General features: G+C 42.2%; 1 protein-coding gene across 1 annotated transcript in view; it reads right to left on the bottom strand.

Annotated features, from left to right (window-relative positions):
- STOX2 (storkhead box 2) overlaps nucleotides 1–17,615 on the bottom strand; it is a 242,163-nt gene extending 224,548 nt beyond the window's left edge. Inside the window, exon 1 of the mRNA XM_075066404.1 lies at nucleotides 17,226–17,615. Coding sequence (XP_074922505.1) covers nucleotides 17,226–17,598 — 373 coding nt within the window. The 5' untranslated portion in view covers nucleotides 17,599–17,615. The remainder of the gene's footprint in view (nucleotides 1–17,225) is intronic.
- Nucleotides 17,616–18,146: the final 531 nt, after the last annotated feature.

The raw sequence follows: 18,146 nt of genomic DNA, 5'->3' as shown, positions 1-18,146 counted from the left end.
CTGATGATGCGTTGGAGGGGTTTTAGCTGGGAGCTGTATGTGATGGCCAGTGGAATCCTGTTGGTTTCTTTCTTGAGTGTGTCTTGCAGTAGGAGGCTTCTCGATACACGTCTGGCTCTGTTGATCTGTTTCCTTATTTCCTCGTGCGGGTATTGTCAGGGTTAGCTGTATTCTGTGGTGTTGCGTTCCAATTCATCCTGTTTTATACAAAAATCCATCTCCAATTTTTCTTGTTCTTAAAACCAATTTACTTCCTGCAAATAAATAGCTCAGTTGAGCCAACAGAAGTCTGCAGCAAGACACAAGATCCATATTAAAAGTGTGAATGGTCCTCCCCATCATGAACTAAGACTAACTTCAAAGCCTGTATCTTTTCCTATACCAGCAGCAAACACTTAATCAGGGTTGAACCCTGGATACATACAAGAGCAAAAAGGAAAAAACAGACAAACAGAAAACACTCAGTAACAAGAACAGCTGAGGAGTCTAAAGTCAGACTGAGCCAAATGATTTAATGAAGTGAGTAAATATTGTTGTTGCCTAAGGAGCAATTCAACTACAGAAAGGAGAGCAAAGTTACAATGAGCAGGAAAATGAAGTTATGACAGAAATAAGAAATAAGCATACTTAGCTGATAATTTTGTTTTCCTCATACTCCATTCACCAATTCATTATGACAGAGCCTCTCAACATGTAAAGCAGGGTAAAGTCAGGTTTATTAATCATTTCAAATGTATACTTATATTGCAGTTGTTTAAAGAAGCTGCTGTTCATATACAAACAGAAACTGAAGCTATGGAAGTAACTGTCAGAAGAAAGATGTCGCAGAAAACAACTCCAGAGTAAAAGGAAGTCAAAGACCCTGACAAGGCCCATCTACATTATAAGTACAACAAAATATAGCTGAGCTAGGACAGCATGGTTGAGCCAGGACGGCATGGTTGCTTTGTAGAAAAGCTACAATGTGTCAACAAGCTTGAGAGTCCACGCCTGCTGCAATGCCTAGCCATTTTTGTATCTGTGCATTTTGGAAAACCATCCCACATTGCCTCAGAATGGGGCAGTGTCCACAAAACATGCACTTAGAACACCGTGTGGGGTGGTGTACACTGTGTTGTCCTACTGCACAGAGAAATACAAGGAAAGAGGACCAGTCAATCTGTTACATGGGCATTCAGGCACAGTTAAGAAGTCCTGTTTAGACAGCAAAATAGGTACTGAATGAGGAAGACAATTGCAAGTATGAAGCTGTTGGCTGACACAAATACTAAACAAGTATTATCATAGTTTAGAGCAGGGGTGGCCAATCTGTCGCTCCAGAGCCACATGTGGCTCTTCAGAAGTTAATATGCAGCTCCTTGTATAGGCACCAACTCTGCGGCTGAAGCTACAGGCGCCAACTTTCCAATGTGCCGGGGGGTGCTCACTGCTCAACCCCTGGCTCTGCCATAGGCCCTGGCCCAACTCCACCCCTTCCCATCCCATACCCTGAGTCTGCCGTGCCCTCACTCCTTCCCCTCCCAAGCCTCCTGCACACCACAAAACAGCTGATTGGAAGGTGCAGGAGGAGGCACTCATCAGCAGGGCCGGGGGTGGGCGGAATGCACTGGGAGCAGGGTCAGGGAGCTGATGTGGGGCTGCTGATGTATTACTGTGGCTCTTTGGCAATGTACATTGGTAAATTCTGGCTCCTTCTCAGGCTCAGGTTGGCCACCTCGGTTTAGAGCCTGATGTACAATTAACAGGTAATAATTTGGGTAAAAGCTGTAATCTGTAATGCAGGCAGGGCATGAGAGAAAAGAACAAAGATCAATTCTGAAAGAGATAGAGAAGAGAAACTGAATAAAATACAAAAAAAGATGGGATGAAAAAATAAGCAGGTGGTTGTCAAACAGATAGTTAAGGGTTAATGTCTCTTTTACCTGTAAAGGGTTAAGAAGCTCAGTGAACCTGGCTGACACCTGACCAGAGGACCAATGGAGGGACAAGATACTTTCAAATCTTGGTGGAGGGAAGTCTTTGTTTGTGCTGCTTGTTTTGTTCTTTGTTCGCTCTTGGGGCTAAGAGGGACCAGACATGCACCCCAGGTTTCTCCAATCTTTCTGAAACAGTCTCTTATGTTTAAAATAATAAGTACTAGCTAGAAAAGGCGGATTAGCCTTATTTTTGTTTTCTTAACTTGTGAATGTGTATTTTGCTGAAAGGAGTTTTACCTCTGTTTGCTGTAACTTGAATTTCGGGGGCTGGGGGGAGGGGGAGTCCCTCTAGTCTATATAAGCTGAATACCCTGTAAACATTTTCCATCCTGATTTTACAGAGATAATTTTTACTTTTTCTTTCTTTAATGCAAAAATTTTCTTTTTTAAGAACCTGATTGATTTTTTTCCTTGTTTAAGACCCAAGGGGATTGGGTCTGAACTCACCAGGGATTGGTGCGGGGGAAGGAGGGCAGGGGAAAGGTTAATTCCTCTCTGTTTTAAGATCCAAGGAGTTTGGATCAGTGCAGTCTCTCAGGGTAACCCAGGGAGGGGAAAGTCTGGGAGGGGGAAAGGTGGGGGAATGGTTTATTTCTCTTTGTTTTAAGACCCAAGTGGTTTGGGTCTTGGGTTCCCCAGCGAAGATTTTGGGGGAACAGGAAGTGTGCCAAAACACTATATTTTTGGCTGGTGGCGGTGCTATCAGATCTAAGATAGGAATTAAGCTTAGAAGGGTACATGCAGGTCCCCACTTTTAGGACGCTAAAGCTCAAAGTGGAAAAAATACCTTGACAGTGGTAGAAAAGAAGGTCATCGGGAGAAGAGAAGCAACAGATTGCTTTCCACTAATATTCTACTAGGATGTAAAAATACCATTTGAAAATGGACATTCTCGTCTCTTGCACTCAAACAAGTGACACAAAGATAGAAAATGGAAGTCAGGGACAACTAGCAATAACTGTGGGCAGACATTTTAGTAATACTGCTTGAGAACAATGAAAGGTGGGAACCATATAGGTAGGTAGATTAGAACGGGTAGGAAGACTAATGACAACAGCAGTCAGGCAGCATGGCTGCCTATGCAGGGCGAGCATCTACTCTCACATTTCATCAGACTTCAGTTTGGTCCTGGCACAGAGCCACCACTGGAGTGAAGATGAGCTGTTACATGTATGCACAGGCTTTTAAAGTAAAAGATAAAATTGAAGAAAGGTTAATTATGGATCAAGGCAAAACATCTACTTATTAAATTCACAGCAAAAGGTATTTAAGAGGCAGGAGGTTAAACGCCCCATGAAGAGTCCTGAAGTATCAGGGCTTGGAAAGAAGACTTAATTTTCTGAAAGTACCACTTCTCAGGTGATCCAAGAAAAAGTTAACAGCCTACTGATGACAGAAATCTGAACCACCTGGAAGACGGCACCTTAGGCTTCAGAAAAAACAAACTCACCCTTTCGCTCTCAGTTTCCCAGGACAGGAGTAGGTCTATTTTCTACATGTGTTAGTATGGCATAGTGGTGCATATAGAACAGAAATAGATAGTTCGGAATGCACTCTACTGCTGGATAGGATAGTTTAAGTCAAAGGTCATCTTGGGGTCCAGATCTCATTCTCTTCCTTCCACTGCAGAATTAGGAAAAGATTGAAATGCATGAGAAATTACACACACAGTACTAGACTCAGGCCCCCTACCCCTCCCAGGCTCCTTTGGTTCTTCTCTGTTTACAAACCAGGACTCCAGCACCACTTGAAAAGCATGTCCAATTAATTTGGTCGGGGGCTGTAGGTAGGACATCAAATGAACAGCTCCTGCATTGTCTCTTAAGTGTTGGCAGGTGGATGGCTATCTGAAGCCATTGTACCTTTTCCTGTTTAAGTGCAGACATCTTCAATTAATCCCATCCTTTCACAGAGTAAACACACAGAACATATGGTATATATAAATTTAAGAAGGTGACTACTCCCAAGGTCAAGGCAGGTTGAAGTTATACATGGTGTTAACTACATGGTGATTCAGGGATGTTGTACCCAAGGTGTTGAAGATGCCACCCAAGAGTTCAGGGAATGCATTAGGAGGTCTCCGCTGTTTGCTCAAATATTGAAAATTAAGTGAAAGAGACAAGAACTCCAACTCCAAGTCATCTTAAGCTTCTGACTTGCAGATATCCAGCACACTAAACTTCATCAAGAAAACTAATACCCCTTGGTTCTACATTATGTTCTTTCTAACCACCTTTGACCTCATAGCTGGTGTGAAAGTAGAATTAAATTGTAAAAATATGAATGGATTAAAGAAATGTTGTATGTACCTTTAAGCAGAAATAAGAAATGTTGAAATACAGGTGCCAGGAAAAGAAACATTAGGCATAAACAAGGGTGCTAATGGCGAAACATTAACAGAAGATCAGTAATAGTTAAGTAAGGAAATAAGATATGCATGGCTAGCCCAGGTAAACTTATCAGATTCTGCTTCCTTTGTTATCTTGCTAAGTGCTCCCCCCCTCCTTTTATCTGTATAAATACAAGACACAAACTATCTTATGGTGCTCACATTATCTGGGTGTATTAGCAGAGCACTGTGCTAATAAAACAGAGTGGTCTGACAAACTGTGAGTCCTGAGTCTAATTTTGACACTGGTTGACTGATGTCCCAGCTTCCCAGTGACATTCTGCGGAACTCTCAGGAAGATGAACGCAAATGAAGCAACACAACTACCATCAATATTGTAATCAACCAGAAACAAGATGGGCAATTTATTTTTAAAACAGGTTTAGCAGCTCTCTGGTTTGCTGCTGCATGACATCAAAACAAGTTGTTCACCTCACAACTAACCTGGCCAGTCTCCTATTCTTTCTCCCTCCCCAACATTCTCCTCAAAATATTCAAACTCATTGTGAGGAAATTTTAGATGTTTAAAATCATGGAATCTCATCTTTAAAGTGACAGTGACAATTTTAAAAAGTCCTTTCTGTCTGAAAGTGTTTTGCCCAATATTGTTACAAGAAATAAAGATTTTTTTTCCTTATTTTTTCCACTTTGTTTACTTTGTGGTTTTGATAGCACCTTTCACCTGGTCATTTCCACTGTGTCTCCCATAGTAGAGAGTCAGTTTCCCCTGCTGTTTGTGAGAGTCTTTTCACATGATACTGGAAAGATCATATAATAAAAAGGAAAATTTGTCAAACCATGAAGTTGGCAGGGAGTTCAGGAGCAGTGAAGCTAGTTTCCAAAACTGAGTTAAAAACTAAATAATTTAAGTCTCTTTTCTAAGATTTCATCAGCATGCTAGCAGCCTTGAAAAAACAATTAACAACTAAAGTATCAGTGATACCCAATATATTTTGGATGCTGCCTTCCCATTTGCTGTACGTATTTAATATAGACCTTAAAATCCTGGTCTGCAGCTGGCTAACCCAGCCTTATAATGAAGTAGCTAATTAGCATCCCCCTAGAGTTCAGACAAGTAGGAGACCTAATCACAATCTTAACACAGCCATAACCTCAATGTGCCAAACAACCAAGGAGTCACAAATAGGCTCATTTTATAGTAAGGCCATGCCTGCCCTCCTGTGCCATTTTTCTGCTTTTCTTTTTAGCTTAATGTCTTCCAAACATTGTAAAAACATAACAGGCTACATCATGATAAGAGGTCTTTTTAAAGGAAACACAGATTTTGAAGAATATTTGTATGGAAATTCTGTGTAGATTAGAATAAAATGAGTACCAAAAAAAATGTATCATTCTAACTATAGACGTTAAAGCGTGGACAGAAAGGCAGGCTATTAATAGCCAAAATAAATTTTTCATATTTGAAGATGTACAAGGAGTTGTACTCTGAATAGGAATTCAGAAAAAACTCTTTTAAAGACGAAATGCCCATTTTACAGTCTCAATAAGGCACTTCAGACTGTGCTGTTTAACACACACTTCCAATGCATTGGAAGCACTTAGCATCTAATGCTTCACTGCATATTTAAAGTTTGCAGTAGTGTTAAACCACAGTCATAAGAATCTTATTGCTTACTCATTTCATTTATATTTTATTATATTGTTTGGTTTAACATTACAGAACACGTAACTTTAAGTAAACAGTATGGACTATGCTTGCACCTTGCAATCAATCTTCCCTGAGTGAAGGGATACTGGTCAGCTGCACTGCCCCAGAAGCAGAATAGGGACCACAATTTGCTCCCTGGTTCCCCCTTGCTCCAGGAAGGAGAAGTAATCTGCACCAGCACTTATTTTGGAGCAGTTTACTCCCTGCTCTTCACCAGCCTAGTTGGGCTGGCATGCACGATTGGGGGGTGTAGGTGTGTGAAAGAGGAGGGAGAATGACAAGGAGTTGAGCTAAAATCTTTTGGATAGTGGCTCTCCTCTCTTGTGTTGGTGACCAATGATATGATAGTCTGCACAGGCTCCTTACTCCCCTGAAAAAGTGTATTGGCCAGTTCATGATTGAGCCCTAAGGTGTTAAGTGCAGTAAGAAATGCATTTTAAAAGTCTGTGTTAATGAAATCACAGAAACTAAGGTTATATAAAGAAATAAGAATAGATTATGGATATTTCAGTGTCGAAGTACATCTCAATTATCTAAGCTTTTTAAAGAAAAGTAGATGTGACTTGGATACAGTTTATAAGAGCAGCAAACTTCTATACAGTAAGAGTTCTCTTTGTTAATCAGTTGCTAGCAGAACTCAAGGTTAAGCTAAAAGGATACACTGTTTGACTTGTGTGTTTGAATTTTGCTGTGTTTTGTGATAAGAAGCAAATGAAAGTAATTTCTCTGTAGGTTGTGCTTTGGTAACAAATAATTGCACTGTATGGCTTAAAGGGGTACAGTATCTTCGTGACAAACAGCTTTTATACTAAAACTTGACATACCACTTATCCTTCTTGAAATACATCCAAAGACAACTCTAAAGTTCACTTTACAAAGATTTAGTGTACTGTGTACACTCAGGCACAGTATGTTCATAATCCAAATTCAAACACAGGCTCACTAGAATCCCCAAGGCAGAACTAGAATCCTGATTCTTAAAAAAGGGGGAAGATGGAGAGAGACAGATTGTCCAGATTCTTTCCATAATTTTTTTTAATCCTTTTAAGAGTGCAGCATTTGGGTGAGAATCATTTACTGTTGTAAAAAGAACAAATGTGTTCGTCTCTAAGGTGCCACAAGTACTCCTGTTCGTTTGGCAGATACAGACTAACACGGCTGCTACCCGGAAACCATTTATTGTAGTATACGTAAATATAATGAATGATTTGGCCAAGCATCATCAGGACATCATTTATTTTCTTTTTCTTTCTATATGTATAAGATGTGCCAACCAACCACCTGCAGGTGCATTAACAAATATATATGCCACCAGCCTAGATCTCACATTAAACTCCACGTCATAGGCTGAGGGATAGAGTGCACTCACTGCATAGAGGACAATGTGCTTACACACGGGGTAAAGAAAAAAAAGTGTAATATATTTAAATACATTCTCAAACCTGGCCCATCCAGGGAGCAGGTTCAACATGAAAACTGGATACTGCGGTAATAAGGTAGCAACCAATATCCATGCTAGGGAAAGGGGAAAATGTTTTTTTTAAAAAATATAAAGATTAGATGGAGCTTTGCATTTTATTTTATCTTATCTACTTGCAAAGCAGCATTTAGGTATAACTGTTGTTTAAGTTGTCCCTCAGTCCACATGTGTTTACAACCACAGTTCCCCATGCATTCACCAACACCTATTGCTAGTATTTTCCTTTCAGTAAGCAGTGGCTTTTAGCTGACTCCAAATAAGAGCCCCATCCTTCATCACTCAAAGCTCTTATTGAAGTCAGTGGAAGATGTGGGTGTGTAAGGAATGCAGGGCTAAGCTCAAAAGTGTCTACTGGGAAGACAGCTGCAATTTCAGAGTTGCATCTTATGTGTTTCTGTTTCTAAATTGCTATCTTCAGTGCACAAAAGAATGTGGTTAAAGCTTTGGAGTTCCCTTCATCTGAAGTAGACTAATTCTTCTGGCCAGCATAAGATAGGAGAGGTTTATAGTCTGTATGTACAACTTGAGGTAATAAGATTGTAGCTCCTCGGAAAGAATCACTATTAAAATAAACAAAGATGTCTATACTTCTATATGATTTGCATTACCAAGAAAAGGACTTATTCAAGAGCCCCCCAACTCAATTCCTAGGAGAACAGTGCTTTCATGAACTCCTGTACCTACAGAGAGCCCCTCTAGTCAAATACAAATCAACAAAAGAAAATGAATGGAAGTTTAATAAATCTATAAAGAAACAGTATAAGCTTTACTTCTTTCTATAACTTAATTGCATTGAATGGATTGGGCACTGACAATGAATAATTACAAGTTTTAGCTGTAGACCAAAAGCAGGAATTATAGCATATCTTAGAGGAATATATATACACAAGATAATAAACACCCCAGTACTCCTGTTCAGCACAGAGTGATACCATACTTACACATGATTACACTGAGCAAAAACTCACTCTGCTGCCTACAGAGATGTTTACGTTTAGGCTTGGCAGAATTTGATTTTTAATTTGAACAATATCAACATTTTATTTTTAAGAATTGTCATTTTTAAACTTTTTTATTTTTACAGTTGCTGGAAATTAAAGGGGAGGGAGGAATGGGGTTATAATTAGGGTAGCACTGACAGTAGGGCTGTGTGGGGCTCCTAGAATGGCCGAGGCATCTGAGTCACCAGGGTGCAGGGTTCAGGGGAGGCTGTAGTCCTGGCCCGGGGAACCAGAGAGACTCCCAGGCAGGACTGCAAGGAGGAGGATTAGCCCCCAGCCACAGGGTGCTGCTGAACAGCTCCTACCCTGCAAGTGACAGAGCAGCTGCTTGGGGCTCCCTGCAAGGTCCTGCAGCCAATGACACTCAGTCATTCCAGGCGCAAAGCATGGGGAAGGCTGCTGTCCCGGTGGGCCAGACCAGAGATCCCTCGCCAGGGACTGCTCCCAGGCTGCAGGGGAGGCCACCCCACTGCTGAATGGCTCCTTCCGCCACAACCAAGGGCTCATCATTCTCCTTCCGTTCCTGGCTGGAGGTCTATGCTCTGTCCTGCCAGGACCACAGCCTTTCCCCACACCTCGTGCAGGGATCGGGCGCCACCAGCCCTGCGGCAGCCCAGTGAGTCCTCCGCAGCCCTGCAGTCACAGGAGGGGAGAGCAGATCTATGACAGCAGGGTTGCAGAGGGCTTGCTGGGCTGGTGACACCTGGCCCCAGCAGATGTAAAGGATGGGGGAAAAGGCTGCACTCCCGCTGACTGTTACTGATCTACTTTCCCCCATCAATTTCAGCGTGTCAGTTGAAGTCAACATTTACACATATCTCTCAATGTAAACAATCCTCCCAAGCCTGCTTATGTTCTATGCAGAGTTATAGAATTAACAACTGTAGTTTGATAAAAGTAACAAGCTTAATTATGGGGGGAAGTACTATCTTGAAAACAAGTTTTAACAAAACCAGCTGGTCAGTGTAATCACTCTGCAGGGCCTACAGTAGTCCAAGAGAGCAAGAGTCAACTTATATATTAATTATTTTCAAGTAACAATGAGTTAGAGTTCTTAGTAATTCCCTTGCTCCAAAAGTGCCCGCCTACTGTGTGCACAGATATACAGAAAAGACTACAGGTCCCGCCCCTCACCCCCACCCCATCCAATTTCATCAGCGAAAGAGGCAGGGGCACAGAGACTCAGTCATACATGATCCTACAGTTCTTAATAGAAGTACTGCCCGAGTGAGGAGAATCTTACTTCCGACAAATTCGTAAGCATTTCCATCAAAGTGTCAGTTTAAAAGTTCACCCTACCTTGTTACTCTTGTTATATTCTTCTTTTAAAATCTTAATAAATGCTTCATGGAAATAAAAGTTATTTGAGGATCACTACTCAGCTCACGGGGAGGGGGGAAAAATGTTGCCAAAATCCCCTTAGTTCCCATGGCAATACCAAGAGGCACACAAAGGGTGCACAGGAGTGTGTGGTAACCTCCTCCTCAGAGGTTTTACTACTATGAAATCCAACACACACACACACATTGAAAAGAAATTTTCATGGTTTAAAGGAGATAATTAAGAAAAAGAAAAATCCATGTTTTATGACTGGCTATAAATCAATAGCATTTAATGTCCAGTAGCCTACACATCCTACAGTCAGCCACTAATGACTAGAAAATCACCGTGAAAGAATTTCTAAAGCTAAATTAGTGGGGTGTTAATTTTTCATTGGGAGAGAGGAAAGCAGAGAATGTGAGCACTTAGCTTCAACTCAAAAAGCTGTAATAATAACCTCTCCACTGTTATGCATGGTAGCATATACACAATGGACAATGCTTCAATAGAGCCAACTGTGCTAACTGGTGCTCTTTAGTTTAATTATTGCACAGACATTCTTGAAAATTCAGTTTCAAATATCAGCTTTTAAATGGGGAAGACTACTTTTGGGCAGGACCAAAAAAAGTGATTGTAAAGGTTGGTAACTTCATTTTAACCCACTGTTAATACAGTGCTTATAAAAAGGCATGGCTTTTCCACAAAATGTATGAAAGCCTTTCAAATAACATCTAGGACTCAGAGATCAAGAATGAGCAATAAAGGAGGAAGTTACAAACAGGCAATGCAAGAGGAGATGAAGACATGAAAAGATGTCTGCTGAGTTGGAAACACCCACAAACAGCGTTGGTGAGGTAGCAACAGGTCGATTTGTGTTGGCACAGGGGACATGAAAGGAGGAGAGATCAGTGTCAAGGAGAACAAACATTAAATAATGGAGGCAAAGGAAAGGGGTGTCAAACAGGGAGTGTTCTTCTAGCACTAATTTTATAACACTCATTAAAGACATAAAGTTACAGAACATTGCAAAGTTATAAGAAAGCTTGCAATCAGTTCTACCATACATGATTAGTTCCATGCCTGGCAGCTATTAGTTCACATAAGGTAACCATTTTCCCTGTCAGCACCCTTAATATGCCAGACTCAGCTTGCTCCAAGTCTTTAAATGTTTTCCAAAGCTCTCTCTCCATCCAAGACAGAAATTTAGACACACCCTATAATTTCCTAACACCTGAATAACTCTGATCATTTTAAGCTTCAAAATGGAAGCATTACAAGCTGTTACAATATAATCAGTTAGTGTAAGAAAGCTACAACAGAAGCGTTGAACACTCCTAAGTGACACAACATTATAAGCGTAGTATTAAGCATGTTGTCACCCTATTTGTACTACACTAGAATACGGAAAGATCCTACATTACTGCACAGACTAGAATACTTGGACATTACAATTCCACTTGCACCTTAAACTCATCTACTTTCTGGTTCACATGCACCAGCACAGCACTGACAATATCACAGTCACCCCCAGCTCTTGAACCGGAAACTGTGTTTTCAGAAATATGAAACACTATTTATTTTTTAATCTGAGTGAATTAAAGGAATTATATGGACACTATGCAGATCTCTCCTCTTGCACGTGAGAAATTAACAGAAAATGCATAGAACAACAGAAGTTTCTCACTCCCTTTTCCTAAACAACAGTTTCTGTTCAACCACTGTCTCCAATCTCACCCTGGATACCTTATTCCACAAGCTAGTTCTGGGCCTCAGACCACCACCACAGATTTAAGCTTCACCTAAATCCTAAACACAAGGGTGCATCTATAATCACTGCACAATGTTAGTACTTACATTATACAAGAGAAGGGAAGACTGATCACCTGTTTGGGCCTCTCCAGCCTCACACACACACCTGTGCCTTCCATTCATGTGACCACGGAAGAGAAAGAAAGGAGACACCTCCTGCACATGGCAGTTGAGGAAGTGAGGGAGGGAATGGGGAGACATTTCCTCTCCCAATGATTGTTCCAGGACAGGAAGCATATACCTCCAACACTCCCCCACCCACAGCCCTCTCTCACACAAGCACACCAATCTTGGTGTGGGGCAAAAAGTTATAAACCTCCTCAAGTGTCCAGACATGCAAAAATAAGTAAAAAGTATGACTACCATTAGCAGGAATTGAATTCACTGTGTTTCACAGGATTACATGGCTATCCTGCCATGGCGCAGAGAGAAGTAACTGACAGCACAGAGGTCAACCACAGCAAGTGTTCAATGCTATTACTGCATTGTCGTAGCCACACTAGTAGCTGAGCAGCCTGCTGTTCTTATGATGGCTTCTGTACTATCATCACTTTCAAAATCATAGACTAGCTCCAGCCTCAGACCCAAAAGTCACTGAAGTTCTACCTAGATTTTTCCATTCAGCTCCCAAATATCCACTCACCAATTATAAAATATATATATGACTGGTTATGCTTATTCTGTCATTGGTTTAGAGTATGTAAAAATACAAAAAAAATAAAAAAATTAAATATTTTCAGTTTCAAATCTACTACTCAGTGCTTTGACCTGTAGAAATGGAGAACAAAGCATCAGAAGTCTTTTAAATAAATTGCAATCATTCACACTTTAGGTGCCTAATTATGCTGAAAATGCAATTACACATTTAAACAGATGATAATACCCCAGGACTAGTCCAGTTGATTTGCTGCTTCTTTAGCAATATAGCTTCTTTGCTCTCAAATTTCTAAAAGCATTACAGTACAAGCAAGTGTGGCTGTCTACAAATGGTCTGAAATTGTCACACACATGCACTTGGTGGCAGTTTAGTCTTTCCCATCTTATTAACTGCAACTAAAAGTATATTTCATATACAGGCACTCATACATTCCAATTATAACTTCATAGTTTATATCAAACGCTTTGTTGGAGGGGGGTTAAATCACATGCAAACTTTAGGTTCTGGTATTTGTAAATGCAAAAGAACATCAGCTAAAACCACAAAATGCATGTTATTTACACTTCAGCAAGGCTACTTATTAACAAACTTTTGAACTAGAGTTATATTTCCATATTATGGGAAGGATACAATTACCTGTTTACATTCCATTTCTCATTCTATATAACCATAGCATCAGAATTAGTAATGTTAGAGTCATAGGACACCATCCAACAGCCGTTGGCACTATAGAGGCTGAAGTTCCACAGACGCCCCACAATAAAAAAGAGACACTGCCACCACTACCCCTCCCCTACACAAGCCCCATTAATCCCTAGACTTGGTCTGCCCATGCCTCTCACCAAAGTGCCCCAATTCTCTGACCCTGCTGGAACCACGAAACTACCTTAGCAGCTGGTCTAACCCCAGCAGACAACTCCAAAGGGTAGGTGAAGAAAGGAGCAGGTTTCAAGCCCATTTTATTTTTAAATTAAAGACATAGCCATTTTCAGTTGGGGATGGGAGATTCCATATACACAACCATTTGCTGGCTGCTGACATTTAGGGCAACTCTTGTCCCAGTTCCCAGCTTTACGGGAGCTCCCGCCCATCATTTCCCCTCTCAACCCCCCCCCCCCTTTGAAGAGGGTGAGGGCACCATTTCCACCAACAAGAGAGGACTTCCTATACTACCCCTCACATCCCTACAGCAGCTGGAAGGATGCTTCCCAGCATGGGTAGGCAGACATGCTAGCTCTGCCCAAGCTAGCACCTAAAAATAGCAGCATGGCTGCAGTGGAACAAGAAACAACTCAGGCTAGCCACCCAAGTACAATCCCACCTGAGCACTATTTCCCAGTGCTAGCTTGAGCAGAACTCATAGGTATCTACCCACATTGGGAAACACCCTCCCAGCTACTTGGTAGACATACCCTTTGTTAGCTTGGGTAAGAGTGAATTTCTGCCAAATATGGAGACCGGGCCCATCAACTGACTTTTAAGATACAAGGCTTGCCATGGGCTTAGTCCTTCTAGGTCCTCCCTTCCAGGTTATCTTGGGCAATGCTGCCTGTATAACATCTTTAAGAGATGACCTTTCCTATCCATCCCCACAGCTAAAATTCTCATCCAGGCTTTCATCTTGATCATTGAATTCTCAGGCCTTGACAAATGCAGTCTTGCCTTGCTCATATCCATTCAGAATGCTGCTGCCAAGATTATTTCCTAGCCCACTGCTCTGACCATGTCACCTCTCTCCCTTCATCCCTCCACTAGCTCCCCCTTCTCTATCACACCAAATATAAGATATTGGTCTTCACTTTCAAGGCCCTTCACAGTCAAACCCCATCTTGCCTATCATCTCTCATTTGCTACTGAGTTGTCAACAGCTGCCTACAGTCCATGATGCCAGCCTCCACTGCCCACTTGCTAAGTTTTCAAACAAGCATCTTCATGCTAGCTCCCATGCTGTCCCTCATGATTGGGAGGAGCACCCCATAAAATCCGCATAACTAACTCATCCTCCTTAAAACTCTCCTGCACAATGATGCCTACAAAAAGCTTGACAAGGAACAGCTAGGCTGCTGATGTGCTGAGACCACTACCTATCATGTGACCAGTATTTTTTCCTTGTTCTCCCCATCTGACTGAATTAATCTGTTGCCTCTAGTCTTATACTTAGACTGCAGGCTCTTTGGGGCAGGGCCCATCTTTCATTCTGTGTTATACAGTGACTAGCACAGTGGGGTCCAAGTCTATTACTAGGGCTACTGTTACAGTAATATAAATTATTACACAGCAATTAAACACTCTAAAAAGGGGGGATGGGGGACAAGACACATTAAATACCAAAACATTATATTAAATCAGAATTGAGGTTGAGATTTTAATCAACAAAAAACATGACATTTAAACTTTGTTTCCCCTAGTAAGTTTACTCAGGCAATTCACACCAGAAAGGAAATGTCTTATTTAAAAAGATTTGAGGATGCTCTCAGGTTAAAAATTGTGTAACTCCGTAAGCTTCTTTTGGGGGACAATCTGTATAAAGTACAAGAGGTAAAGAACTGCTGAACAAAGAAAAAGTAGCTCGTTTCACAGTCAACCATATTAACCAGGGAAAATGATATAACATTTACATCTGTAAATAAAATCCTGAAACTAGGTCTTCCCTTTGTAAGTGAAATTGTGAGAGCTACAGTTTGTAAATTACCCAAGGGGGTAGTTACTCATTAGAATTTCAGTTCCTGAGTCATCCTTCACTGTCCCAAAACACAGTGGAGAGTCACAGCTTAATTTCTTGTACTTTAGCAAGTTAGAACAAATACTGAAAACAAAAAGCGCTCTTTTTTAAACTCAGAAGGATACACTAATTCCTAGACTACAGGCAGAAATACTGCATGAATGCAGGTTCTCTCTCGGGGAAAGGCACCATTATTTAGAACTTCACTCATCAAAACATGACATATCAATTATAGTTTCAAAGGCCATTTATTGAATTGCAAAAGAAATTCACTCCTAGTTTGATCCTTTGTTTCTTTACCAAAAGAAATACCTATTCTGGCACATACAAACTCAAGCCATCCAGAACACCCACAAAAAAAAAAACAAAAAAACCAAACACATTGTAGCTACAGATTATAAAACTATGGACTATTTCTGTTGCAATTAACTGACTACTACTCTAGCAGGGTAGTTAAAGGTCAAACCTTATTCAAGTGCCATCACCCACATTTAATAATGTTTTAAAGGAGTATCTGGAAACTTGTCAGTTTTCAGAAGTTCCCCCATCAATGTATTCATCTTTTCGTTGTGAAACTACACTATAAGTCAGAGGTAGTCTATTATTTTTTGTCAAGGTCCAAATTTCTTGATCAAGGTCCAGACTCCAGAGAAAATAAAAATAAGTAAATAAAACGATTTCTGGTTTCATTCAAAAGCATCTGGCAGTCCAGATTTGGCCAGTGGTCTGCCTATTGACTACCTGCAATATAAGTGAACCTGAGGGATTAGTGAAAAAAACAGAATCAGACTAAGTATAACTGATGTTTCAAACAGCAATAGGCATTTTTTAAATATGTCTAATTTACAGTTTTAATTTCACTCTCTAAAGAGAAAAATTTTCAAGAAATGGGATCCTACTACAATTATTGGATTAACTAACAGCCTGTCTGGCCTACTTCTGAATGCAGATTACTTAAAATAAGTGATATGCATCTTTATAAAGTAATACTTTAAAAAAAATCACTCATATGTCCAGAATTGCATAGCTTACATGTTTGTTTATTTTTCTGTAGAGGCAAATGTTTTGAGAATTTGAAAATACTATGGAACACGTGGTCTCCAAATAGTTAGTCCTTTAAAAGTTTAACCAGTACTGAGATTATAAAGACACAATGGAATATCACAATGAAATGTCCACAGTTTCTATTGCTTACCAAACTCAAACTCACTAAAATCCAAATCAGACAAAAACCCGGCACTTAACCACAATAGTTTTATTCATAGTAAACACTGCTGGATATATATGTTGAAAGCAAAATTATAAAAATTGTCTTTTTCAGTGCACAGCATCACTAAATGAAGAATATGCACAGAAAGTTTAAGTGGTTAACTAGTGTGGCTTTGCAGTGGTGCACTTATCTGGTAGAAAGGTAATACCTTGAAATATATCTCAGCATGCAAGATAAACTCAGTCGGGTACTGCACATTTTACAATCTATTTATCATCGTTCAGAACAGGTTTGGCATTGTACAGAGATCTGTGCAATTTAAGGAATGGCAAATGCATTAAAGTTTATCCATTATATTGGAAGGAAGAGCCTGGTACAGGGAATCCTTCATTGAACCTGGCTGGAGATAAGAGAACAATGATGTTGAGAGAGATGGTTGTGCCTAACTTATATCAAGGAACTGGTGTACTACTTGAACTTTTGACCCCAAGTGGTAAAGATCATGAATTGCTGATTAAAAGATGGGAATATAACTGATTTGGATATTTATTCAAAGCACAGTTGAAGAATGTGTAAACTTGAGGGAAAATTAAGGACAAAAAGAACGAGTCGACACCAAAAAGAACGGTGGGCTATCTTAATATCAACCTCACTCACAATTCAGGATCAGCACCTTTCCAGCTGCCTTTCCTCTCACATTTCTCTCTCTCACACACACACACTTTGGCTTTATCTACACTAGGATTTTTGACCCAGAATTTCCTACCATTGCTACCTCTAGCGAGCGTCACTGGCAGGAGCAACAACGAGTGTACCTGTAGGAAAGAGGCACCGAAGAGTACGAGTTTTCCAAGAACCACGTCCTGCAGACCTGCTCTGTAGGTTTGACTGAGTGTATTGGGGGGAGGGAGCTTGCAGAATCTAGGCACAAACTTCGCCCTCCTGGCAAGAGGGAGCCAAGCGAGGCACCGGCGAGCCCCGCAGCACTTACCCAGGCACTTGATGCGGAAGCCGGCGGGCGGCTTGAGGGAGCGGCGCGTCCAGCCCTCCCGCAGCACCTCCAGGTGCTCCTCCTTGCCCTGGATCAGCAGCACCTGCTCGTCCAGCCAGCCCAGGAAGAAGGTCTCGGCCACGGCCGCCGTCACGCGCGGGTTCCAGAAGTGCTGCATGTTCTCCTGCTTGAAGTCCGCGAAGATCTCGTAGCCGATGTGGTGGCGCCCGAGCTGGGGGGGCTCAGCGCCCGGCGGCGGCTGCCGCTCTCCGTCCTCCCGCCCCTCCTCCGCCTCCAGCGCAGCCCCGGGGCTCAGGACGATGGCCAGGGAGTGTGGGGCGATCTGCAGAAACTTCTCCGCCTTCCGAGGCATCGCTACGGGGCGCCGCAGCCTCTGCACTGAAGAGACACCCCAGAGCCCCCATCAAGGCAGGGCGGAACTGGGCGCACCCCCTCCTGCCTGGCTGCACCGGCCGGGCTGCCCTTCTCCCCAGCACAGGCCTAGGCTGCCTCCTGTGCCCCCCCGCTGCACGCGTGCGCCCACCAGGCTGCCGTCCCGGGAGATGCAACGCGGTGTTAGGCGCTGGCTCCTCCTGCACTGCACAACCTGCGGCCCCCTCCCCACCCAGCCTCGTGCTCTGCAGCGAGCCAGCTCCCGGGGGGCGGGCTGGGCTGCACTGCTGAGCCCTGCAGATGCACGTTACCTCGTGTTCCAGACTCCTCTCCCAGCCCCGGGCAGGCTCTACCCTGTCTCCAGACAGGGCATCTCGGGGCCGCGCGCTCCCTGCTCCGGTATCCCGGTGAGGGGCAAGTAGCGGGGTATCGGCTGGGGGAGGGGCTGCAAAGCGGCTGGCGCTAACAGGGGTGGGGGGCAATTAATCCTCTCTAGGAGGAGACACCAAGGGGTGCAGGGGGTCGTGC

Source organism: Chelonoidis abingdonii, chromosome 5 (genome assembly GCF_003597395.2).
Source record: "Chelonoidis abingdonii isolate Lonesome George chromosome 5, CheloAbing_2.0, whole genome shotgun sequence".
In the NCBI taxonomy this organism is placed as follows: Eukaryota; Metazoa; Chordata; order Testudines; family Testudinidae; genus Chelonoidis; species Chelonoidis abingdonii.
This window is presented reverse-complemented; position numbering and strand designations above follow the sequence as displayed.